The 22300-nt window shown below is 37.9% G+C and overlaps 1 protein-coding gene across 4 annotated transcripts in view; it reads left to right on the top strand.

The window, feature by feature from the left end:
- Positions 1-22300, top strand: part of CEMIP2 (cell migration inducing hyaluronidase 2) — a 50045-nt gene that overhangs the window by 14031 nt on the left and 13714 nt on the right. For 3 of the 4 annotated variants that reach the window (XM_041422219.1, XM_041422220.1, XM_041422221.1), the window contains exons 3-12: positions 3820-3960; positions 4506-5067; positions 8188-8357; positions 9669-9857; positions 12483-12652; positions 15095-15304; positions 15708-15913; positions 16476-16545; positions 19180-19308; positions 20941-21029. In XM_041422219.1, coding sequence (XP_041278153.1) covers positions 3820-3960; positions 4506-5067; positions 8188-8357; positions 9669-9857; positions 12483-12652; positions 15095-15304; positions 15708-15913; positions 16476-16545; positions 19180-19308; positions 20941-21029 — 1936 coding nt within the window. Of the gene's footprint in view, positions 1-3819; positions 3961-3982; positions 4031-4505; positions 5068-8187; positions 8358-9668; positions 9858-12482; positions 12653-15094; positions 15305-15707; positions 15914-16475; positions 16546-19179; positions 19309-20940; positions 21030-22300 lie in introns of those variants that run through there. The other variant, XM_041422222.1, reaches the window with a different exon arrangement.

Below are 22300 nucleotides of genomic sequence, written 5' to 3'. Positions count from 1 at the left end.
GTGTCTCTGATTTTAAGGCATTAACAGGTCATGTGATGACCAAGTGTACATCCCTCTAGTCAGTTACTCCTAGAAGATGTTATGAGGTGTAGTTGCTAAATATTGGTGGTACAGTTTGAAGTGTGGGTTGTTCTGGTGACTTTGGAATTTTTGACTGTTTTTAAGGTTTCTAAAAGCTAAATAGGATTTTGAATTGAAACTTTTGGCTGCTGTAATAACAGACTTCTCAGTGGCTTTTGACATAGTAATCAAAAAGATGCTGTTTCCAAAGTCCGTGCAACACAGGCTGAGCAAATCAGATAGCCAACTGAAGTTTTCCGATGACAGTACAAAATAAGTGCACATATCCAACTGAAGTGCTCTTGGTGGTGGCTTGCTGAGATACTTCCTTGGGTGAAGTTGCTGAGCTTTCCTAATAATTATGAAGGAAAATAACAAAACCTTAGGGACTAGTAAATGCAGGATCATTCTTCTGTTATGGTACGTATTGCTGGTAACAGGTACATATGAAGTAAGTACTTCTATTACAGACAAATTCCAGAGGAGACTGGAGGGTGACTTACCAGTTAACACTCTGAAGTACTTTGAAGTGCAGCCAGGCTCTTCTCAGTGCTGTTGTGTAGCAAGACAAGAGTTACTAAGAAGCTCCACCTTAATATGAGGAAGAACTTTACTGTGTGAGTGACCATGTACTGGAGCAGATTGCCCAGAGAGGCTGTGGAGTATCACTGGAGATACTCTACAACTGTCTGGGCACAATTCCATGCAATGTGCTGTGGGATGACCCTGCTTAAGCAGGGAGTCTGGACCAGATGACCCACTGTGGCCCCTTCCAGCCCTGTTTATTCTGTGATGCTGTGAAACCCTGACATGAGAGAAATTCCTGCAGGGACTAAGGAAAGCCTGGCTGATGTTTTAATCTTGCAGTCGCAGAAACTCCCCCAAAGTACCCCAGCAGGTTGAAATGTTAGTGTGCAAAAACATGTGCATAGTAGCTCTGTCCCAAGCACGTGTGATGCTGCAGTGATCAACACCAGTTCCAGTTAGGTGTGCTTGTCTTCAGGACTAGGTGGAAATCCATATTTTCAGAACTTTTAATGGCTGTTTAAAAGGCAGTGGAAGGAATTACTTGGTAGTAAATGCATGTAAATTCTAAACCTCCACTGTACTTTCTCCAAAGGGAAGATGCTGCTTGTCAGCATTTCTGTTCTTGCTTATCAGCTGGTTTCTGTTTCCTCCATGCTTCTGTATTCCTGACTCATCTAAGGAGTCCTGAACACTGGAGATCAGGGAGAGCAATGGAAATGCAATTTCTTTCCCCATTTCCCTAGGCTTCTGATGCCAGGTTAAGCTGGGGAGACAGGGAAAAGTTCTTCAGTCTTCCAGCTCTCAGCTGGACCTTGCCCAGGGTAAACAGGATCCTCAGAAAATTTAGCCTGCCAAAGTCTTATAAACTTCTGCTGAGCATAATATAACACTGATATGTTTTTCCCAGAGGCCTTAAGAGTTCTAGACATGGTGTCTAAACAAGTAGAAAGTAACTATTTAGTTGTATCTTGAGAACTGTTCCCTGCCTGTCTTTTTCTCCTGTCAAATTTCATATGCTTGCTCCATGAAAGGTTCTATCATTGGACTTTTTTTTGGTCAGGATGCTTTCTTATGGGTTGGATGGTGTACTTTTCCTCCACTACTTGCAGAAATTTTACTTCTCCCCCCAGCTCTAATAGAAGCTACTAAACCTGAAGGAATGCTGGCCCATTTTTACAGAAATGTTTTGAAGCAAGAGGCTTGACTTGAAAAGCTTTCAACATGGGTGCCTAAATTTGGCAAGGTCATCACTACCTAACGTTTCTGGTCTGTGCTTCTGTTTCTATTTAACTTTAAAGGCACTAATTGTTACCTGTGAAATCTACTTGATAATTTTGGAGATAACATACACTGAAATTCTAAATATTTGATGTTTTCATGCGGCCCGCCACAATTGCTAAGGGAGAATTTCAAAATACTTTTGCTAAACATCTGATCTGCTTGCCAAAAAGTTGACCCACTCTGCCCCAAAAGCGTGTTTGCATTACAGGAGTGCCTGGTTCTGATTCTGATAGCTTTCTTGCTGGATTGTAATGTACAATAGATTTTAAAATAATAAATTTTTTTAGTTACTGTTTTATACGTCTTTTTTCTGATTCAGCAGGAAAATATATGTTCACTAGATCTTCTCTTCCATGAATCACACTAAGCAGAAGTCATCAGGTTGCTGACTCATGGTTTCCTCACACTGCCCTTTGCTACCAGCCAGGAAATAAGTGTTTCTTCACAGTGCTTGTGTGTGTGGTGTCTGGGGAAAAGGGATTAGGGACTCTGAGTGAGTCAGGTGGTAGACTTGCCTTTATCTAGTGAATGCTTAGCAGTCTTGCTCATTGCAGCTCTCCTTACTTTTCAGCTTTCCCTCCTGTTGAATTAGATTTTATAAAAGCTGTCTTCATAGGATCCTCCCAAAAGATTTTTTGTTTTTATTTTCATAATACTGTTTGTCTGCCTTCTGCTCTTTCTGCAGTTTGCTAATTTTTCTCCACTGGTAGTCAAATCTTGCTTTATGTGACTTTCCTGTGTTGGGAGGGATTTGAAATGTGGAGAGTTAATACCAAAGGAAAAACATTTATGTTAGCAAAACTAAGGCTGGCTTGTATTAAACTTGTGGATAGGTTTTGGTTTCTTTAGTTATTGCAAGACTGGACTATTTCTGATAGCTTTTTGCCTCCGAAGTAGCACTTCAGAAGTGTGGGTGTATTTCTTCAGAAGACAGGATGTGAAAAAGCTATTTTGGCTGATAACCTCAGTTGGCCTGCTAACATGTTTATTTTTAGCAACTTTTTCATTGTCTTTTGCACAGGAAAAATATCTTTAATGTTTAAATTTTTTAATATTTATTTTAAATTTTGATAAGATAATCCAAGGAATCTACTTTCCAGTTTTCATGGTGTGTCTATGCTTCCCCATTACTCAGATGCTTAATTTATTAAAGAAGTGCATGGTATAAGTCCTACATTGCTGTAACTTTGTCTGAAATCATACAAACCTGTGCTTCTTGCTGTTGCCTCTCCTTCTCTGGCCTTGTAGTTCAGTTTATAGCCTGTGTAGAGCCGCAGCTTTCAGCAAGGATTGCGTGTGTATTTGCTCTTGTGTAGTTTGTAGCCTGATATTTAAGCTGACTTCCTCAGGGATACAAGTGTTTAAGTTAGATCCAAATGTCTCATGTCCCGGGGAACTGCTCTAGCTAGTTAGGTTTTATACTAAATATGTTCAGGGTGTCTTGTCCTTCCTGCAAACTTCCACTGAGAGAATGATTTGAATGCTTAAATGTAAGAAGGGATCAGCCATTCTGATGGGGTTGAGGCCTTGAGGAGGTGGGATATTTTAGATGTTTTATAACCATGTTAGCCTAGTTAGCTGGCCTAAGGCTTCCAGTGCTCAGTGACTGCTGTCTGTCTGACTGCATTCCACTATCTCTTCTAATCTACTACAGGTGACATAGCAAATAAGAGAAAAATCAGATTGGGTTCAAAAGTATCTATGGTCAATAATGTGTGGTCAGTAGTAGTTTAATTCAGTGAAATAATGCCTTCCTACCCCTGAGACTTCAGCTGTTTTTCAGGTGTCTTCTTGGCTATTACTGCAACGACTGCAGTATTGAAAGCACAGGGGGATGTGGGAGTCCTTTGTGGGTGACTGACCCTTTCTTACTTGTGTACATCCTAATGCTACCATGATTGGTGTGATGATGTTTGTTTTTTAAAAGTTGGATTTCTCATTGTATTGCAGAGAATTGTCCTGATCAGAATCCTCGCCTTAAAAATTGGAGCCCTGGAAAAGATCCTGAAAAACGAGTTATTATCAAAAAAGGGGATTTGTTTCGTCTGAACTCAGATGCTACAGTACACTCTATAGTTATACAGGATGGAGGTATGAAATAGCAAGATGAACACCTTGCTTCAGTGTCCTGCATATTTTTTACTTCTGTGATTGCACAAAAGTATGTTGAAACTTTTATCTAGCAGCTTATTGACCAGTTCCCATGCTTTTTTACTTTTCAACCTGCTGCCAGGTTGGGTATATCATTCAAAAGATGAATTCTCTATGATGATGCTCTAGTATCTTTTCAGGGCAGCACTGATGTAGTTTTCTGTGCAGTATTGGAAAACAACATTGTTTAGTAGCCTGTGCAGTACTCAATCTGTTTGTCCTCCAATGGTAACTGTTGTATATTAGTAATCCTACCAAACAGGCAGAAAAAGAATAGGAATAAATCAGTAAATGCTTAGAAAGATGAATCACAATTGGTATCAGTTACTTTCTCAAACATTCTTAAATATATGTAAGAACATAACAGCTTAATTCATGGGTGTTAAAATAAATCTGTAATTTTTCTGTTGGTCTTTCTGCAAAACATGGTTATTTGAGTCTCTCTGAATTTTGATTTAATGTACAGAATTTTTTTTTCCCTTTAGGTTTACTTGTTTTTGGTGATAATAAAGAAGGTTCTAAAAATATTACCTTGAGAACTCGATTTATCCTGATAAAGGATGGTGGAATGCTTCATGTTGGAGCAGAGAAATGCCGCTATAAATCCAAAGCAACTATTATTTTGTATGGGAAGTCAAACGAAGGTGCTGATGTGCCAGAATTTGGCAAAAAATTTATTGGTGTGGGCCCTGAAGGAACACTGGAGTTGCACGGGCACCAGAAGGTATCATGGACTCTTCTGTCAAAGACTATGTATTTCTCAGGGCTGGCCTATGGTCATTATACATTTAAAAAGAATTTTTCCCGAGGACTAAATGTTAGAGTGATCGATCAGGATACAGCAGAGGTTTTGGAAGTGCTGAAGTTTGATACTCATGAATTTGCAGAGGAAAGCTTAAAGCTCCAGAACTTACTGAAAAATGGGCATCCTGGTCGCATTATTGCTATTGCTGTTGGAGATTCAGCTGCTAAAAACCTTCTGGAGGAAACCAGAGTCACTATTCAAAATCTTCTGGGAAGTAGGTTTGTCAGAGGATTAAGTTACAGGTAGGTAATTTATTTTCCCTTTTGTGCTGATTAAAGATGGCATGCAGATTCTGCTGTGGGGGATTTGTTAAAACTTGACAGTTCATGAAGTTCTCGGAGAGTTCTTGGTGTTGTACACAGTGCTGCAGTAATAATATTCAGTGAGCAGTACAGTGCAGAGACTGGTGTCTGTGGGACAGACCTTTTTACTTGAAATTACTTGCTTTCACTGTTCTTTATAGAAATTAAACTAAGACATAGATAGGTAACAGTTGCTAGGTGAGGTTTTTAATTTGTATGACAACACATAACAACATATAACAACAAGTGCAACTGAAGGATCTCTAGGGTTCCTTCCAACCCAAAATATTATTTCTAAGAGATACTAATCCCAGGTATTAAACATCTAATTCATACTCCTGCACTTCTGAAATAAAAGTACATTACCTCTCTGTTGAACTCTCAAAGGAACTGACCTGTCAAATTATTTTGTGATTGAAATGCAGTTACAAGGTGTTTCTTTCTTTTGACTGTTCTTTTCAGTTGGTCAGGATTTGGATGGTGAGACAGTAGAAGTATAACAGGAGTTATTAAAGCAAGAAACTTACACTGCTCCTCATTGCTCTTCATTTAGTTATTGCAAATGGATTTTTGCAATGCATGTTCTGAATTTGGCTTTGTGCCACAGAGGGTTGTCCGCACTGCTCTGGGCAACATAAAGCAATGTGCCCTCATGTCCAGGAAGGTCCTGGCTAGTATCAGCAGTAATGTGGCCAGCAGCACCAAGGTAGTGCTGTACTGGGCACTGGTGAAGCCACACCTTGAGTCCTGTGTCCTGTTCTGGGCCCCTTACTACAATAAAGACTGGTGCTGGAGAGTGTCCAGAGGAGGGCAATGGAGCTGAGGAAGCGTCTAGAGTGTAGTAAGTCATATGAGGAGCTGCTGAGGAAGCTGAGAATGTTGAACCTGAACTAAAGGAGGTTCAGAGGGACCTTATTGCTCTCTACAAGTCTGGTGGGGATCAGCATCTTCTTCTAGGCAACCAGTGACAGAACAAGAGGATGTAACCTCAAGCTGCATCAGGGGAGGTTTACAGTTGAACATAGGAGGAATTTCTTAAGGGAAAGGGTTATTAAGCATTGGAACAGACTGTTCAGGGAGATGGTGGAGTCATCATCCCTGGAGGTGTTCAAGAAATGAGTGGATGTGGTACTTGGTATCATGGTCTAGTTGACAAGGTGGCCATCGGTCAAAGGCTAGACTTGATCATCTTAAAGGTATTTTCCAGCCTAAGTGATTCTGTGATTCTCTGTTGGCAATACAAATGAAAAGTATATCCAGTCTGTTGTTGTTCTGTTGGGATGGTGTTGTATAACCTTTTGGTATTGTCCAGTGTTTTCCAGGAAATTGGTCATTTGGTTTTTCTGTTCTATTCTTATCCCTTGCTATCCCCTGACATCTGGATTCCAGTTAGTTTCCTCCCTGTGCTTTGGCAGAGGCGGGCTGGCGTGTCAGTCAGGATGGCATGTTCTGACCTCAGTTCCCGTCAGGATTACATTTGTGTCACTGGCTGTGTAAGCACAGGGGTGTGGAATGGAATGCTCTTGCCTCTGTAGCAGTTTGGCCAAAAGTGCCAAGACCTGGATGTTCTATTGCAGAATACCACTTCATGAAAGCAGCAAAGCTTCACATTGCTCAGGCTGTGGTGCAGCCAGCCCAGTGTGTCCTGAGAGGTGTATGTTTCTGGGGTTTGTCTCTGCCCATGACCTCCACACCAGTTTGTCTGAAATGAGAAACTTAATCTTGTAACTGGGAAGAAGCAGCCTTTTTTGTGTCTCTGCTGAACTGATACTTGTCTGCTTTCCTTAGTCAGTAAAGGCTCTGTAAACACATAAAAGTGTTTTGTTCTGCAGTGGAAGATAGGCAAGAAGCTGTTCCTGGTGGCTCACTCAGGAAAAGCAGAGTAATTTTCTTAAACCTCTAATGGTAGTGAAAAAGATGTCAGCATGGAGGTGAATACTCCATTACAGCCCTCTCCCCTTCTACACTTCTTCCTGCAACGTGGAATGCAAAGCGTGCATCACAATAACTTTATTTTGAATGTCAGTATGTGAAATGTTCAGCTTGTTTGCTGCTGCTACTAAAAAGCTGGCCCAGTATGTACTATTTCTGTGAACGTGTTAATGCTAAAGTATTGTCAGGCTTTTTGATCCCAATCAACAAAAACATCAAGAAGGTTAAAATAAAGGCAGCTGTATTGAAGGTGGGTTTAATATCTGCCGTTGAATTAATCATTAGCAACAGACTGCAGTCCACCTATCTGACACTGTTTTCACTTGGGGTGAATGATTCAACTTTAATGATGCAAAATTGTCTGGCTTTTTTGTAGATGATCTCTACTGCTTCCTTTGCACACATGGTTATGGCATTACAGAGCAGTAAGGGACAGCAAAATAAACTTGTTTTTTTGAACTTGGTGGCAGCTGTCTGTGGTGCGTGGTTTGGTTTAAATTTCCAAACACTCACACATAAGTGGTATATTGTACAAAGGTTGTGTAACAGCATGCATTTCCTTTTCTGTGTCTGGGCATCCTGAAAGATTCAAAAGCTATTGCCTGTCTGGCACGGGAGTGAGCACCAGTGTCTGTGGTGGTGCAGGCTGTGTCCATCCCTCCCGGCCTGAGGCACTGAGAGTCCTGACTGCTCCTTTGGGGTGTTGCTGGCAAATGGCAGGGGGCTATGGCAGGAACATTGGCACTGACTCCTGCTCCTACTGGGCCTTGCTAAAGCTGTTTGGGAGTAGGATCCTGTGTGGCTTTTGTTACACATCTCTAGCAATTCGCTTTTGGAAAAATGTGTATCTTGTTGAAGGTTTTACTAGAAATGTATATGACAGCCCTCCCCAGTAAGAGCTGTTGTTTGCCAGTTTGTGTATAGGACACCCAGTTGTTTCAAGCTTTTTTTTTTCTCTGCTGTTACATTTGCCCATTTCCTTCTACATTTTGAAGTTCCATTTTAAAATTAATTTGGAAGAGCAAGCAAAAGGCTTTTTTATGACTTCTATACTCCTTGCCTTTCCTGGTTTTGTAAAGAATTTTTAAAGGGCCATTATATTTAAACATTTACTTTTGATTTTCACAGGCAAGCCTGGGCTTTAGTTGGTGTCATAGGTGGTGGAAATTCTTCCTGTAATGAATCAGTGAGAAACTATGAAAACCACAGCACTGGTGGGAAAGCTCTTGCTCAAAAAGAGTTTTTCACAGTGGATGGTCAGAAGTTTGTTGTGAGAGCTTACAGCGAATGGAATGATGGTAGGAAAGTGTTTTGTGAAATTCTACATTTGAGGGAAAAAGAAAAAAAATACTTCATATGCTTTTTTTTTCTCTAAAACTTCTGGTTGCAATTTAAATTTTTGAGTGCTGCTATAAGTTGTTTTTTCTTGCTATGGATGAAATAGGAGGACACAGTTCTTCAGTACTACCTATTTCTCACTCTGTCTCACAGTATTTGAGCAGCATAATATTGCTTAATTTCTAGTCTTAAATTCTAGTATATTTAGATGAAGATAGGAGTCTTATAAGTTTTGACATTTTTAAAGTTTATTTTCGTACTTTGGCAGATTACATAGATTTTAAATCTAAGCTTCTGAGATGTTGATTACGGTACAAAAGAAAAAAAAAAACAAAACAAAAAAACAATCCCCAAACTGCAGAAGCCAAAAGAAATGTTTTATTCTTGTTACAATTTTTGGCTGCTCTTAGAGTGCTGAACTTTAGGCTGATGTTCTGATACAAAGTTGAGTCTGTTCAAGCACAGAGTTACAAATTTGAGTAGTCTGTGGTATAAAAAGCTAGAAGACCCGCCACTTGCTTGCTTTTGTCCTTTATTAATTTTTTTAAAAATTTAAGATATATTAGATCGGAGTTTTTATTGGTAATAATCTCTTTCTGTTTTTAGAATTACTAAATGCTATTGTGTTTTCTTCAAAATTTTTTATGGTAGCTAAAAATGTATTTGTTAGGCAGTTGAGCTATTACTACTCCTTTACTGTTCTTGATGGCCCCATGAAAATGTAAAGACTTAACATTAAAAAAAAAAATCTACCATAATATATCTTTTACTTACTGGTGCTTTAGAGTTAGGTTCAAGAGTTAGCAAAAGTGGCTGAACTTATGCAAATTCATCATAAGCCAGTGAAATTCTATGTGTGTGCAGTTTAGTCTGCCAAACTGTTCTATTAGTTGTGCTTAAAAAAAGAAAGTCCTCTGCCTTGTTTTCCATGTCCTTGATTACATCTGTACAGTTTAAAATGGCAAAAAAATGTCACTTGAAATAAGCAGAGGTAGCTGGACCTACCAATTACTGCTATATGATACTAGGGTTTTTTGAAGGATAAAAAAAATCATAGTTTCTTCCAGTCACCATTAGTTCTGTGTTTTCCCTTTGTTTTGTTTGAGATCCAGTAAGTAAACAGGCTTCTCACACTGGCATGTTTGAGGGCAAAGCTGTACTTTAGAGGGCTTTGGGGCCTGCAAAATCTCTTACGTATTTTGTTAGTATCTTCTTGGGAATTGTTTCATATAAAGGTGAATATAATCTGTTTCCTTTTATTTTTTAATTAGGTGTCCCAGTATCAGGCTTCCAGGTGGAAGCAGTGGGTGGAGTAATACTGAATCTTCTGGATGATGTTAGTACTTGGGAGCCTGGAGACAGGATTGTGGTTGCTAGCACAGACTATTCGATGTATCAGACAGAGGAATTCACCCTCCTTCCCTGCATGGAGTGTACCAAGCATCAGGTTAAAGTCAAAGGTATGAGAGCAGTCACCACCTGAAGATCTGTGTGAAATGTGTGCTGCTGGACAGGCCCTTGCAGTGTAAGCAGTAAAGAGAAGCCTTTCCTCGAATTGCTGTATGGCTTTGTTGCCACATACACGGATGTGTAATTCTCCTTGCTATAAAATGTATGTCAGGTCTGCCTCAGAGCTCACCATGCTAACTTCTCTTTCTCATTTCTTCCTAGGCTCATTGAATGCCTTTTCTTTTTTCCTCCAGTAAGATTAGGCGTGTTTCCTTCTTTGGCTCTTTTCTGTCCTTCCACATGCTTGAATAGCTGTTGTGGTAATTTCTTGTTTCCCTTGCCTTTAGTGTCATTCTCATCTTTTGAACTGTTGTATTTTTTTTCTTTTGTTATTAAAAAAGTAGAAATAAAAACAGGAAGGAAAAAAGAAAATTGCAGTCTTTGAACCCGTACCTTTTTTCTTTTTTTCTCCTTTCCCTCAGTCTCCTTTTTACCACCTCCCCAACAAAATGGTTATAAAATAAGTGGCCTTTCCAAGATTCTGCTGTCACAGGATATCCCTGAGTAGTTGCAATCTGTTTTTCCTTTGGGTATGATGCGCAAGTAAATGGTCATGCATGTTGTTGACCATTTCCTTTTTATTATCTGAGTCATTCTGCTTGACATCACAGGAGCCTCCCATGGGAGTGGCTTGCCAGCTCTGCTGGCATCTCTGTTTTCCTTCTGCTGCTCCACACCTGCTCCATGGTACCGCCCTCCCCCTTGGTGTCCTCCATCTTCTGCTCTGGAGCTTCCCCTCTTGCTCCTGGTGGGCTGCAGCATTAGTCCGTAGCACAAACTAACAAATTGTTGTGCAATGTTAGTTTGCAGCAGCTCGTGGGTGCTCTTCTCAGTCTGATTTTGTCCCATTAATTTCTGCACAGTGCAACTTCCTCTTCTTCAAAGTGCTCTTCTTCATTCTCAGAAGTTTTCTGTCAACACCCTCAGATTTCCCTGTACACCTCTGCCGTAAGGGACTGCCAGTCTGGCTGTCCTCCTGGCAGTGAAATTTACTTCTCACGTTTGTTAGTATGGGTCATGTATGTTTTACTGCATTGAGAAATCTCAAGTATGAGGAAAGCATATCTGCGTTCATGTGATTACACCGTCAGAAAATGCCAGTTTGAGTGAAGCTGCAGAGCTAACTTAATGCAATTGAATGTGATATTTCCTGGGCTTTGTTCTTAAGCATCATGTTGTGTGTTTTATTGGGCACAGTGTTTTAAAGAGCAAACTTAACTGAAAGGTTGCAATATGAAGTTTAAGAAGTTTCTTGTCACCACTGAGCAGTGTGTACATAGACTCTATTTCATCTCGGAAATTGTGCTGTGATAAAGCAGCTGCTTTTAAAGGTTAAAAAAATCCTGTTTTCACAAGATATGGTGTAAAACACGAAATCCTTGCTGCTTTTTTTTTTCCCCCAAAAGTAAATCCTAACTAGAAAGATACTGAAGGAGTGAACTAACAGTCCACTTACCCAGCTGGGGTTCTTTGCTACCCTCAATGTAGTTTTCTTTGTCAAAGTAATGTATACAGTTTTAAAAAATTCACATGCCACCCTACATATTTGTTCCACAACAAATGAATTTCCTCTGTAATGGTAAACTTGACATGCTGATGACTGTGTAATCTTTCAAAATTATTTCTTGCACTGTTTTACTAGGTTTTTTTTGCTGGTTTCACCTTTCTGTAGTAGGAAAACCATCAAGTATTGTGTTGTAGGAGCCCTGGTTGCTCTTTCTGAACTTGATTTCTTGAGTTTCTAGTCAAATATAGGGAAAAACAATAGGCAAGCCTTTAGGGAGAGGAGTGCAGTCCTATACAGATGTCTCTTGTCTTTTTAAATCCTCAGAAGTAGATGTAGTGTTGGTGTCACTCTTAGTTCCGCTTCATGTAGTGGTAGTTTAGGCTTATAACCTTTTTTTTTAAGGCTTGGAGAGATAGTGATAATCTGTATTCAGGGTATCAATAAATGCATAAATGCATTTTTTAAGGTTTACAGAACCAGATAATTTTCTACTTTTAATGAGAAATTGATTGGGTTTTTGAAGATGGGTGTAAAATCAGACTATCTTTTTTTCCCTAATTTCCTCTTTCTTAGGTAGCTATTCTGAAGATGCATAAAGAGGAAACTTAGGAAAGCAAGTCCTTTTTTCTTTTAGGAGGAGATCAATACAGCGTTTTCAAACAGTGTTTTGGTTTCACCTTCAGTTCTTAATTTGTCCTTGAAACAGATTAAGCAGCCAGCATATTTTTTTTTTAAAGCAAGTCTGCATCTGTGTTTCACTAAAAGTTTGACAGATTGGATTAATAAACTCTTTGTTTTTTCCCATTCTGTTCACAAACTATTGGATTGAAACTATAAGATGCACTTGCAAATAAAATGTTGATATTTTTGATGATTGATTTCTGATTAAAATGAAAAATATATCTACCATAAGAAAAGCTGAGAGAGACTAGCATGTTAAGGAAGAGTAATGCACAGGTTTTGTTGCTGCAGTTATCTTTCTTACTTCTGTAAGTTGATTCTGGTTTTAATCAGCGGTGCCTTTTTTTCTCTTTTTTTTTTTCCTCCTGCTTCAAAACTTGTTGATCAGAAAACCCTCAGTTTCTTCATGTAGGAGAAGTAATTGATGGAGTGGACATGAGAGCAGAAGTTGGAGTTCTTACAAGAAACATCCTAATAAAGGGGGAGACAGAAAATGCCTGCTATCTTGAAAAGGAGTGTCAGTTCTTCAGTTACGATACATTTGGTGGACATATCAAGGTTTGAAAAGCATTTTAAATTAACTTTCTCATATAAAGACATATTAAGGACAAAAAGATTAATGTTTAACTTCAAGGGATTTGAAAACTTAAAGAATATCAGTTCATTCAGTTGCTTTTTGTGGAAATTACTTCATTCTCAGCTTTACCCAGATTAGATTTAACTCCTCAAGACTTAGTCTGCAGAATTGAAGGAAGGGATGTCATGCTCAAACTGTTCTAGAAATATCCAGGAGGTGCTGTAACATTGTATGTTAGGGATTGAACAAGTGACATCCATGCGTATACATCCTATAACATTACAGCATAAAATTTGACCTCCCTCTCTTCCTTTCTTTCACTGCCTTTGTTCCTCCCTAGGTGATGAGCATTGAATCCTAATTCAAATTTCCCATCTGAATCTGAGCACTAGAGAGGCATGGAGGGGGAAGAAACTGACTTGTACTATGGGGTTTTATATTTAGTTTCTTAAAAGTCTGAAAGTACTAAGGCTCTATAAGGGAAACAGCTTCAAATTTCTTGTATTATGAATAAATGAAGCTGAGAGAAAGGAGTGTTCTAGAAACTAGTATTTTAACTTGTGTTCACTTCTAGATGAAAGATTTGAGCAGCAGTCCTTCAATGATGCTAAAGAAGTTTGAGGCCTCAAATTTTAATTGCAAATATATTTGTGTTCATTATGTGGTCAGCATAGTTTAAATCTCTTTCTGATGTATTTGTATACAGATTATAATTTCATAGTGGTGACCATAATAGTGGGAAAGAAAATAAGCCCTTTCCTACTATGTGGCAGCTTTTGTTTGTGGAAGAAGGTAGGTGGGCTCAAGATGTCAAGGGCTCACGATAATGTAATGAAAGAAGATAAGTGACAAGCTGTGACTCTTGCTAAGTGTGACAAACATATAAATAAGCAGACCTTCGGTTGTCTGGAAGGTAGAAAAGAAAACAAACTTTTTGACTCATCAAAGTTAAATTGTTCCCAGGAGACTGAGTAGTGAGTGTCTGCTGCCAAATCTAGACTTCAGCACTGAAAGTATTTTTGGCTTACGCTAATCTTACATGCTCAAGCAGAGGGATCCTAGATGTTAAGAAATATAATAGCTTTTGAACATCCTGAATTTCCTACTGGTCCCTAGTTCAGTAGCTAAAGGGGGCTTAGTAGCAGTGAGGAGAGGTTTGCAGTTTTGATGGTTTGCAGTAGTTAAGAGCTAGAGATTAAAGATGCCTAAAAGGTCAGGTTTTGACCATCCCTCTATATGTTAGGTATACAAACCCCAAGAGTTCAATTAGAGGAGGAGGAAAAAAGCTTAATCAGTGCCCTATGAAAATGGATACTTTTGATAATTACTTAGTACAGCTAAGTTCGTGAACTGAAGTTACAAAAAAAAAAAAAAAAAAAAAAAAAGTAGGGTTTGTTTTGGTTTGGTTTCTCTTTTTTTATTTGGTTTTTAACTCAGGTTAGCTCCTTGCAGTTTAGCTGTTGCACTTGGTTTATGCTTTCATAGCAGGTTAGGTGGAAGAAAATACTTTCCTGTATTACTGGTACAACCCCATTATGACTTACTTCATACATAGCAACATTACTGTGAAGGTGTATGATGGTGAGGATTATTTCATATATTCCTTAGTAAAGACATTTCTCTGGAGTGCAGTGCCCAGTTTTGGGTTCTCATTGCAATGAAAATGTAGATGCACTGGTCAGTGTCCTGGAAAGGTAGTGTGGCAGTGTGTGATGATGAGTGATGGGGAGTTGAGAGGAGAGATCTTATTGCTGTCTTCAGGTACTGGTGATGGTTCAGTGGCTACAGCAGTTCTTGGAGGTGCACAGCTGGAGGACAAGAGGCAATGGTACCAGGCTTAAAGAAGGCAAATAGTGCTCACATACTGAGAAAAAGAAAGGGTGGGTGGAAGGAATTGACACCATGAGCATCTCTGTGACTGGAGGTATTCTCTGAGCAGCTGTTTTATGAAGCTGACCAAGCACCGAGCTCTCAGCTGGGCTAGGTATCTCAACAGGTTCCTTTGAATCTGCATTATTCTGTGATTTTTATTCAGCTAAGCCTGTCACAGATGGATCATGCTGGTGCAGCTTCTTTACTAACACTCCCAGATATAGGTGACTTCTGTTTGGTTGGACAGTACATGTAAGAATATTTAATCTGCCACCTGGTACAGACCAAATAGTAAAGTGTGGCAATATGTCTGGTGAAAATTCCTCTGTTGTAGCCACATGGAGATTTGAATTTTGAAATCATATATGAGGGATACAGTTTTGTAAGACTTCTTGTAGAGCAAGACAGTAATGTTTGTTATAACTTTTATTGTGTTGGCCTGTGGCAACTGCGCACATCTAGCTTCTGTACGTCTGGGGTAGATGATGTATTAAAATTTCCATTGATTAAAAAGCAAATTGGTTTTTCCCTCTGGACTTAATTTTTTTTAGATTTTGAAGAATTTTACATCTGTTCACCTTTCCTATGTGGAATTGAAGCAAATGGGCCAGCAGCAGATTGGAAGTTACCCTGTTCACTTTCACCTTTGTGGGGATGTGGATGAAAAAGGAGGATATACTTTTAAAACTTATCTGGAAGGTCTTTCCATTCATCACTGTTTTTCCAGATGTGTGACTGTTCATGCAACTAATGGTTTGCTGGTAGGTGCACAGAGAGTAAAACCTGTTATGTTGGAATTAGTATTATAAAGAGCATGTAGGTGCCAAAATAATCCCATCCCTTATGCAAATCCAATGCTCAGCAATTGTTTTCTTATTTCAGTGGATAAATAAATTACTACAAACAGTAATTTACAGTTCTCACCATTCTGTTTTTTCAGATTCTTACAGCAGCTAGCTGTAAGACAGCTGTAAGGCAGCTAAACTCTCCAGACAGCACTGTGTTTGTGAGGGATGAATAAAACCATGTGCTTGAATCATCTGATCTGCTGATACTGACACTTAACTCTGCAGCTGTGCCAAGATAGTAAAACTAGATGGTATTTGTCAAATAAATCTCAGTAAATGCTGTTACTGCTGACATAATGAACTTGTATTTCTACAGATAAAGGACACCATTGGCTATGACACACTAGGTCACTGTTTCTTCATAGAAGATGGCATTGAGCAGAGGAATACTTTATTCCACAACCTTGGGCTAGTCACAAAACCAGGCACACTTCTACCTACAGACAGAAACAGCAGCATGTGTATTGGGGTTAGGGATAAGGTATATGGAAGTTATGTCCCAGTGCCAGCCACAGACTGCATGTGAGTATGTCTTGGTGAAAAAGTAAAACCCAGCCAGCTGTAGCAGTTGAACTGCTGATGATCTTTTGACAAAGTACAGATGGAAATATTTTTATCTGTAATTTAATGTATGTAGTTCATGGAGTACTGGTATTTAAAAAATAGCAATAAAAATAGCAATCTTCTATTAAAGAAAAAAAATATTTTATGGGAACATTGTTGTTTCTTGTGATACTTGGGACCTTAGAAGTCTGTTGAACATCTTCACTACTGTGTAAACCTATACATACTCTGAAGCTATCACCACTATTTTTTTCTGAATACTACTTGTTTCTTGTGAAAGCTTCTTAAAAACAGTTTATCATTGCATGGGATAACTGCACAACAATAAATACAATACTGTGCACTGAACTAAAAAAAAGACATTTTTGACTTCTAGATGTGGAAGGTTTTGTGACTTGTATTTTGAATGTGAAATAGTTACTTCATCAGTTTACCTTTTTCTGATGCTGTTAAAAAGGGAAGATATTTCTGTTGGAGATAGAGGTTTTCTTTAGTAATTAGTTTCTGAATAATATTTCAGGGCCGTTTCAACATTCTGGATTTCTCATCCCAACAATCATCTTATAAACAATGCAGCAGCAGGCTCACAGGTAAGGCATATGGGTATAATTCATGACAAACTACTTATGTCACTGGCATTTGTAAAATCTGTAATATTTACACTGCCAGATTTACATATATTTTCTTTTTTTATATATGTATCTTTTTATGTTTGGCAGCATATTGGCATTGAAAATGCAGGGTATATCTAGGTGTGCATTTAAGTGATGCCAAAAATCTTTGTTGTGGCTGCAACAGAGGAGATCTCTTCTTTGTATTTAATAGACCTGACAGTAGTGTCAGTGTAGAAAGGTAGTAGTGTCTGTATAGAAATCTTTTTATTTTCACAGAATTGGTGCATTTCATATTAAGTCTTCTGTATTTTCTGTAGGTTGTCGTGAGTTTAGTGACAGTTCTGCGAGAGCTGTAGTCACTGGAATGAAAAATTACTACAAAAAGGTGTTCATTGTGTAAGAAATAGCTAAAATGCTTCTTTTCTGTCAGTGGTTAGGCAATTGTTTCCAGCCAGTTACTGCTGATATAGTTTTGCTTGTTCTGGGCCTTATATTAGCGCAATTATCTTATCATAGCTGCCGGTGATATAAAGATATGTACATAATGTAGAGGCGGGGGCTGGAGTCTGTTCTATATTGGTTTAGAGGCTGAGGTATGTAAGGTTTTTAATTGGACTTCTCTGAAGAGATCAGTGCAAAACAGGAAAGGTTATTGATTGTTGTTGCAAAGGCTCTGGTGTTGGAAGAACATGAGCCTGTGTATTTTTAGCCCCAGATAACATTTGTCTATACATGAAAACATTTTTATAAGTAAATAATTTATTTATTAGCAGTTAACTGTTATTAATAAATAGAATAGGATTCAAAATACTTACTCCAGATATTTGAATTCAGCTGTTAAAAAAATCAGAAAATTTCATTCTGTTTTTTGTGTGGTCTAATTCTTGTTGCTTTTATTGTAGTGGGTTTGTTTCTGTTTGATTTTTTGACTATCACTAGGAGGAATCTGGAGTCATCTCCCAAATTAAGCCAGTTCTTTTTTGTCCAACACAATGTTTTTCTACTTCGCCAGATTTATGTAATATACCTAGTTTAGGTTTGCAGGCTAAGTTAAACAGCTTTTTTCCTTCTTTATCTGCTGCTTAAGTCCTACAAAGTCATCTTCTGCCTGTGTAGCTCATCCCAATATATGTTACTTGCTTTTCTTGGCAGGATGTGCCTGATTGGAACAAGCATTTGTGTCTTGCTAAGTTTAGCCACTCTGATATACATCCCTTGCATGGATGTAAACACGAGTATAAAGGGACCACAGCTTATTGTTTCGGAAATAGAATAATTCAACTGTGTTCATATGGACTCTGCACTAAGGAGCTTTTGCTGGTATAAACTAGAGCAATTCACAGCAAAATAATTCCATTCCTTCCCAAGGTCCTTAATTATGCAGTGAAGCCTATTGTAAGGCTCTACTGCTCTATTGGGCAGTAGATATTTCTTTTGTTTTGCTGTGTATGAGAGAGAAGAAAAGGGGGAAAAACCCAACCTTTTTCATATTTCTGAATGCTTGCAGATGCTTAACAAGCTTTTAAGTTTATTTAAGTCTATTTTTTCAAGCATCAGAGGGTGTTTTGGATAAAATGAGTCTGCCAAACACAGAGCTGTACTTAATTATATGTGAGATAAGATTTTGGGATTTTTATTAATGGAACATCCATATTAGCTTTGTAATGGTTAATCAGAAATGTCAGTGCATCATCATTACACACTGGGATGGGAACATTACTGCAAAGTAGAATTTCCAGCACTCAGTAGAAAATTAGTATATTCTTGGACTGAAATGCATGAAATCTTTTAAGCCAGGGTGAATTGGCTTGGTACATGATTCTTGATGACTGTTTTTCTTGAGATGGAGCACCCAGTGTTTCTTTAGCTACCACTTAATTCTTTAATGTGCCTTTTGGGGTGATTTGTTTTTTTTTTAAAGGGCACACAACCTATGGTCAGGCAAGAGTTTTGATGTCAGTAGGTGTCTCCAATGCAGATGTTGTCATGATGCCACCTCTTGTGAACGCAAATGTAGTTGAAAGGGAAATTTTGTAGGTTTCATTTAGCAGATAAATCCAGCTTCTTTAAGAGAAGAGATACTAAAAGTATAGAAAATGAACAGATCATAAAATTATTACTGCGTGTCATTGACACAGTGCCCCGATCTGGCCAGATTTCTTGATGTGCTTTTTTTTCTGTCTACTGAAAGCTCTTGAGGGTTTTTTTGACTGTGCCATTTAAATTTTGATGGGAGCAGAGATGAACCAACCTTAACAGACTGAAAGAGTAAAGATAGGAGGAATGATTTTGAATATCTTATGTGAGTAGTATTATCTATTAGTAAAGGAAAATCTAGTGTGTGGGATGACATAACTTAATGCAGAAGTTATATTGATTTGGACACTTTTCTACTTTGAAATACTAGAACATGTTAAATATGTGGTGTTGAACAGCTTCACTGAGAAGCAAAACACTTTTTAGTTGATATTGTCCATGAGAAGGTAGCCTTATTTGCAAAATCCCACATTTTTACTATTTAAATTTTAGTTTGGAGTCTTTATTTTAAAATCTGGATCAGCACCAAAAACAGTATCAGAATCACTTATACTATTCTCTCATTACTTGCAGGATGCTGGAATATGGTATTTGTTCCACAGGGTTGCTACAGGAGATTCTCATAGTCTAGCCATCGAAACCAAATCAGAGCTTACACCCCTAGGAATCTTCTACAACAACAGGGTTCATTCTAATTTTAAGGTAAGGTAGTATGTTATTAAAAAAAGATGAAGTTTTTATCTCTCTGTATTCTATATTACAACTTATCTGTTCGCATTTTAAGCTGGGTAGGAGATTAGATTTTGTGCTGTGTTTGAACTCAACTGTAGGACAGTGTATAATCAGCATGGGTGTATTTTCTAGTTGCGTTTTAGATATTCAGTGCTTCAGAACTTTGTAAGACACAACTAAAATCAATTAATACTTCTAACAAAATACTATTTTCAGAAGTAGCATTTCAGATGCTACTCTTTACAGCTTTGTTTCCTACACAGAGTAAAGCTGACCCTTGAAGAATCAAAGTTTATTATAGCAGTGATTCATCTAATAGCTTGCTGCAGTAGCTACAGTTTATTTTTCTGAGTCTCAGGTGTTTGCGCATGGTGACGCAGTCTCTGTCTAGAGATTAAGGTTTAATATTGCCTTAAAGTGATGAGCTCACTTTTTTGCATCAGTTTTCTTATGAAGTTCTCATCCTACAATCATTGAGGAGTGTTCTGTTAGTATAACTTTTAAAACTTTTCCACATCTCAGCTAAAGTTGCACTTCAGCTGAAGTTCTTAAAGTGTTTCATTTGGAATCTAGTTGCTGTGGGTATGTATAAATATAATGACATTTACAAAGCCATCTAACTCTATATAAATACTTGTGTTTGTTTGCTGCATGAGATTCTCATAATTTAACCATTGAAACGTCATAAAATCTTTATTGGATTTTTTTTTTTTTTTTTTTTTTGCCAAGTGAAACTGATTTTGCCTTAAGGTTGTCTGGGATATCAAGGAATGATGCAGTGTTTGGAAGTTGTGTTAATGTGTTAACATTAACTGTAGGGACTGTAGGGAATTTTATTCAGATTGGAATTAGAACATACTCAATACAAAAGTGCCTAGTGAAGAAAAGATGTTCACCTGTATAGCTATTATCATCTTTAAACAAAGGTAGCAATTTGTGTGCTAAAGTTCCATGTTGAAGGAGAGCTCCACTAGCAGGTCTGAGAATCTACTTGTGTACAAGACTCAGTTGTAATCCTGATTTGGATCAGAGGTGAAAGTAGTCACAGGTATTTGTATGTAATTCAGGTAAAGGAGCACAAATGCTTCCTCATGCTTTTATTTTCTCAAGTAATTTATTTCATACTGGATTATTGAGTTTAAAGCTTACTACTGTATGGATCAAAATGATCTTTTATGGTAAAGATAGTTTAGTGTTAAAGTGAAACACAAAGTTTTTTTCACAGTGGGTTTTTTCTTTTCTTTTCCATTTATGAGAATAATTCAAACTCACCACAAGATTGGCTTCCAGATTTTCCAGAACAGCATCTGGTAGTAAATGGAAAACCTCAAACAGATGTTGTGAAATAAATCTGAAGTGACCTTTGATAATTTTCATTGCCTTTTTAAAAAAATCACAGATAATTAATATCATTTTAGAACTGACTGGTTTATTATATTAATTAGCTTGTTTTCCCTTAGACAATATGCCAGTTGAAGCCAAACTGAAAGATCTTAGAGTTTCTAATATGTGTACAGAATGCAATGCCTAAATTTTAAAAATTTCACTTTTACTCTATCTTTAATTTTGGATATTATGTATTTCTTTCCTTGTTTATTTCAGGCTGGTTTGTTCATTGATAAGGGTGTTAAAACAACTAATGCTAGTGCTGATGACCCCAGAGAATATCTCTGTTTGGACAACAATGCAAGGTAAAAGATACTTTCTTTCAAGTGGGTGAAAAATGGCCGCGTTTTGAGACTGCTCTTATATCCACATGGGGAAAAACCCTTTTAAAACAAAAATTTATAAATTATAACCAAGAAGTAAGTTCATATGTGTTATTTTTCTTCATTTATTCATCTGTTTTGGGAACAACAGAGATGGTATCTCTTAAAGGGTTTTGGGTTTCTTCTGAGCTTTTGCTCAGGACAGTTTCCGTCCTCTTAGAGGACATTGTTTTAAACATGCTCTGTTGTCATGCTTAAAATGTTGTCTGGAATTGCTGCTGATAGGAAAATATTCCTTTAAAATCTAATCTTCTGATTTGTAGCTGTGTTTTAACTAATTGTTAGAAAAAGGTTTCAGTAGTGCATCCACTCACCTTTCCTGCTGCTGAATGTTTCTGCTGTTCCTTCTAGACTTGGAGGTCATAGCTCGGTAGTACAGTTCTACTGAAGGCTCTTTGCAGAGGTGGTACAATCAACCACATTTTCTTCAGTTTACAAAGTGAGAGAAGGTAATGGAGAGTCTAGGAAAGTGCCAGGTTTATACTGTGCCTGGTTAGTCTTGTCCTGAACTTTAAATAAAATAGTGTGGGATACTGAATATTGAATAACTGTATCTGTCAACATTTTATTGTGTTAACTAAGTATTAGCATTGAAAATATGGTTCATAGTATGGTTCATAGATTCTTTATTGTCAGTTGACCTGTGTTTAAGACAAATGACTACTGCAAATGCAAAGACGAAAGTTCCAAATTTTGATGATACTTGATACTTCATAATACTTCTGTCATGTTTTGACAGAAAATCCATATAACCCTTGCGGTTTACCTCAGTCATAACAGTTAATTGAGAGGAGCTTGAGAGGGGCAGGATGCCATTTGAGAGCCTGTAGTGTGTTGAGGATGCAAGGAACACAGTGCATGAAGTGGGGTTGTGTTTCACAGCAGAAAGAAAAGGAATTACCTAATGCATAACTATGTGAGGTCCCTAGTCATTGTACATGGAACCAGACTGGAGGGATTTAAATGTTAATTGAGAAGACTGAGTCTATCAAAACTTAGCATTTACTTATCTTCCCATTTTTTCCCTTAGATGGGGAGGGGGCAGATCCAAATCTCAACAAAAGAGTATCAGGTGATTGGGATAACAGACTAGGTATCTTTACCTGCTCAAAATGCCTGTTTGCAGTTTTTTAAAATGCATTACTTTTTGTCTGGGGTCCTGGGGGTAATCAAGTGAAAATGTCACCAATTCT

This window comes from Onychostruthus taczanowskii, unplaced genomic scaffold (genome assembly GCF_017590055.1).
Source record: "Onychostruthus taczanowskii isolate IOZ18803 unplaced genomic scaffold, ASM1759005v1 scaffold72, whole genome shotgun sequence".
NCBI lineage: Eukaryota > Metazoa > Chordata > Aves > Passeriformes > Passeridae > Onychostruthus > Onychostruthus taczanowskii.
This window is presented reverse-complemented; position numbering and strand designations above follow the sequence as displayed.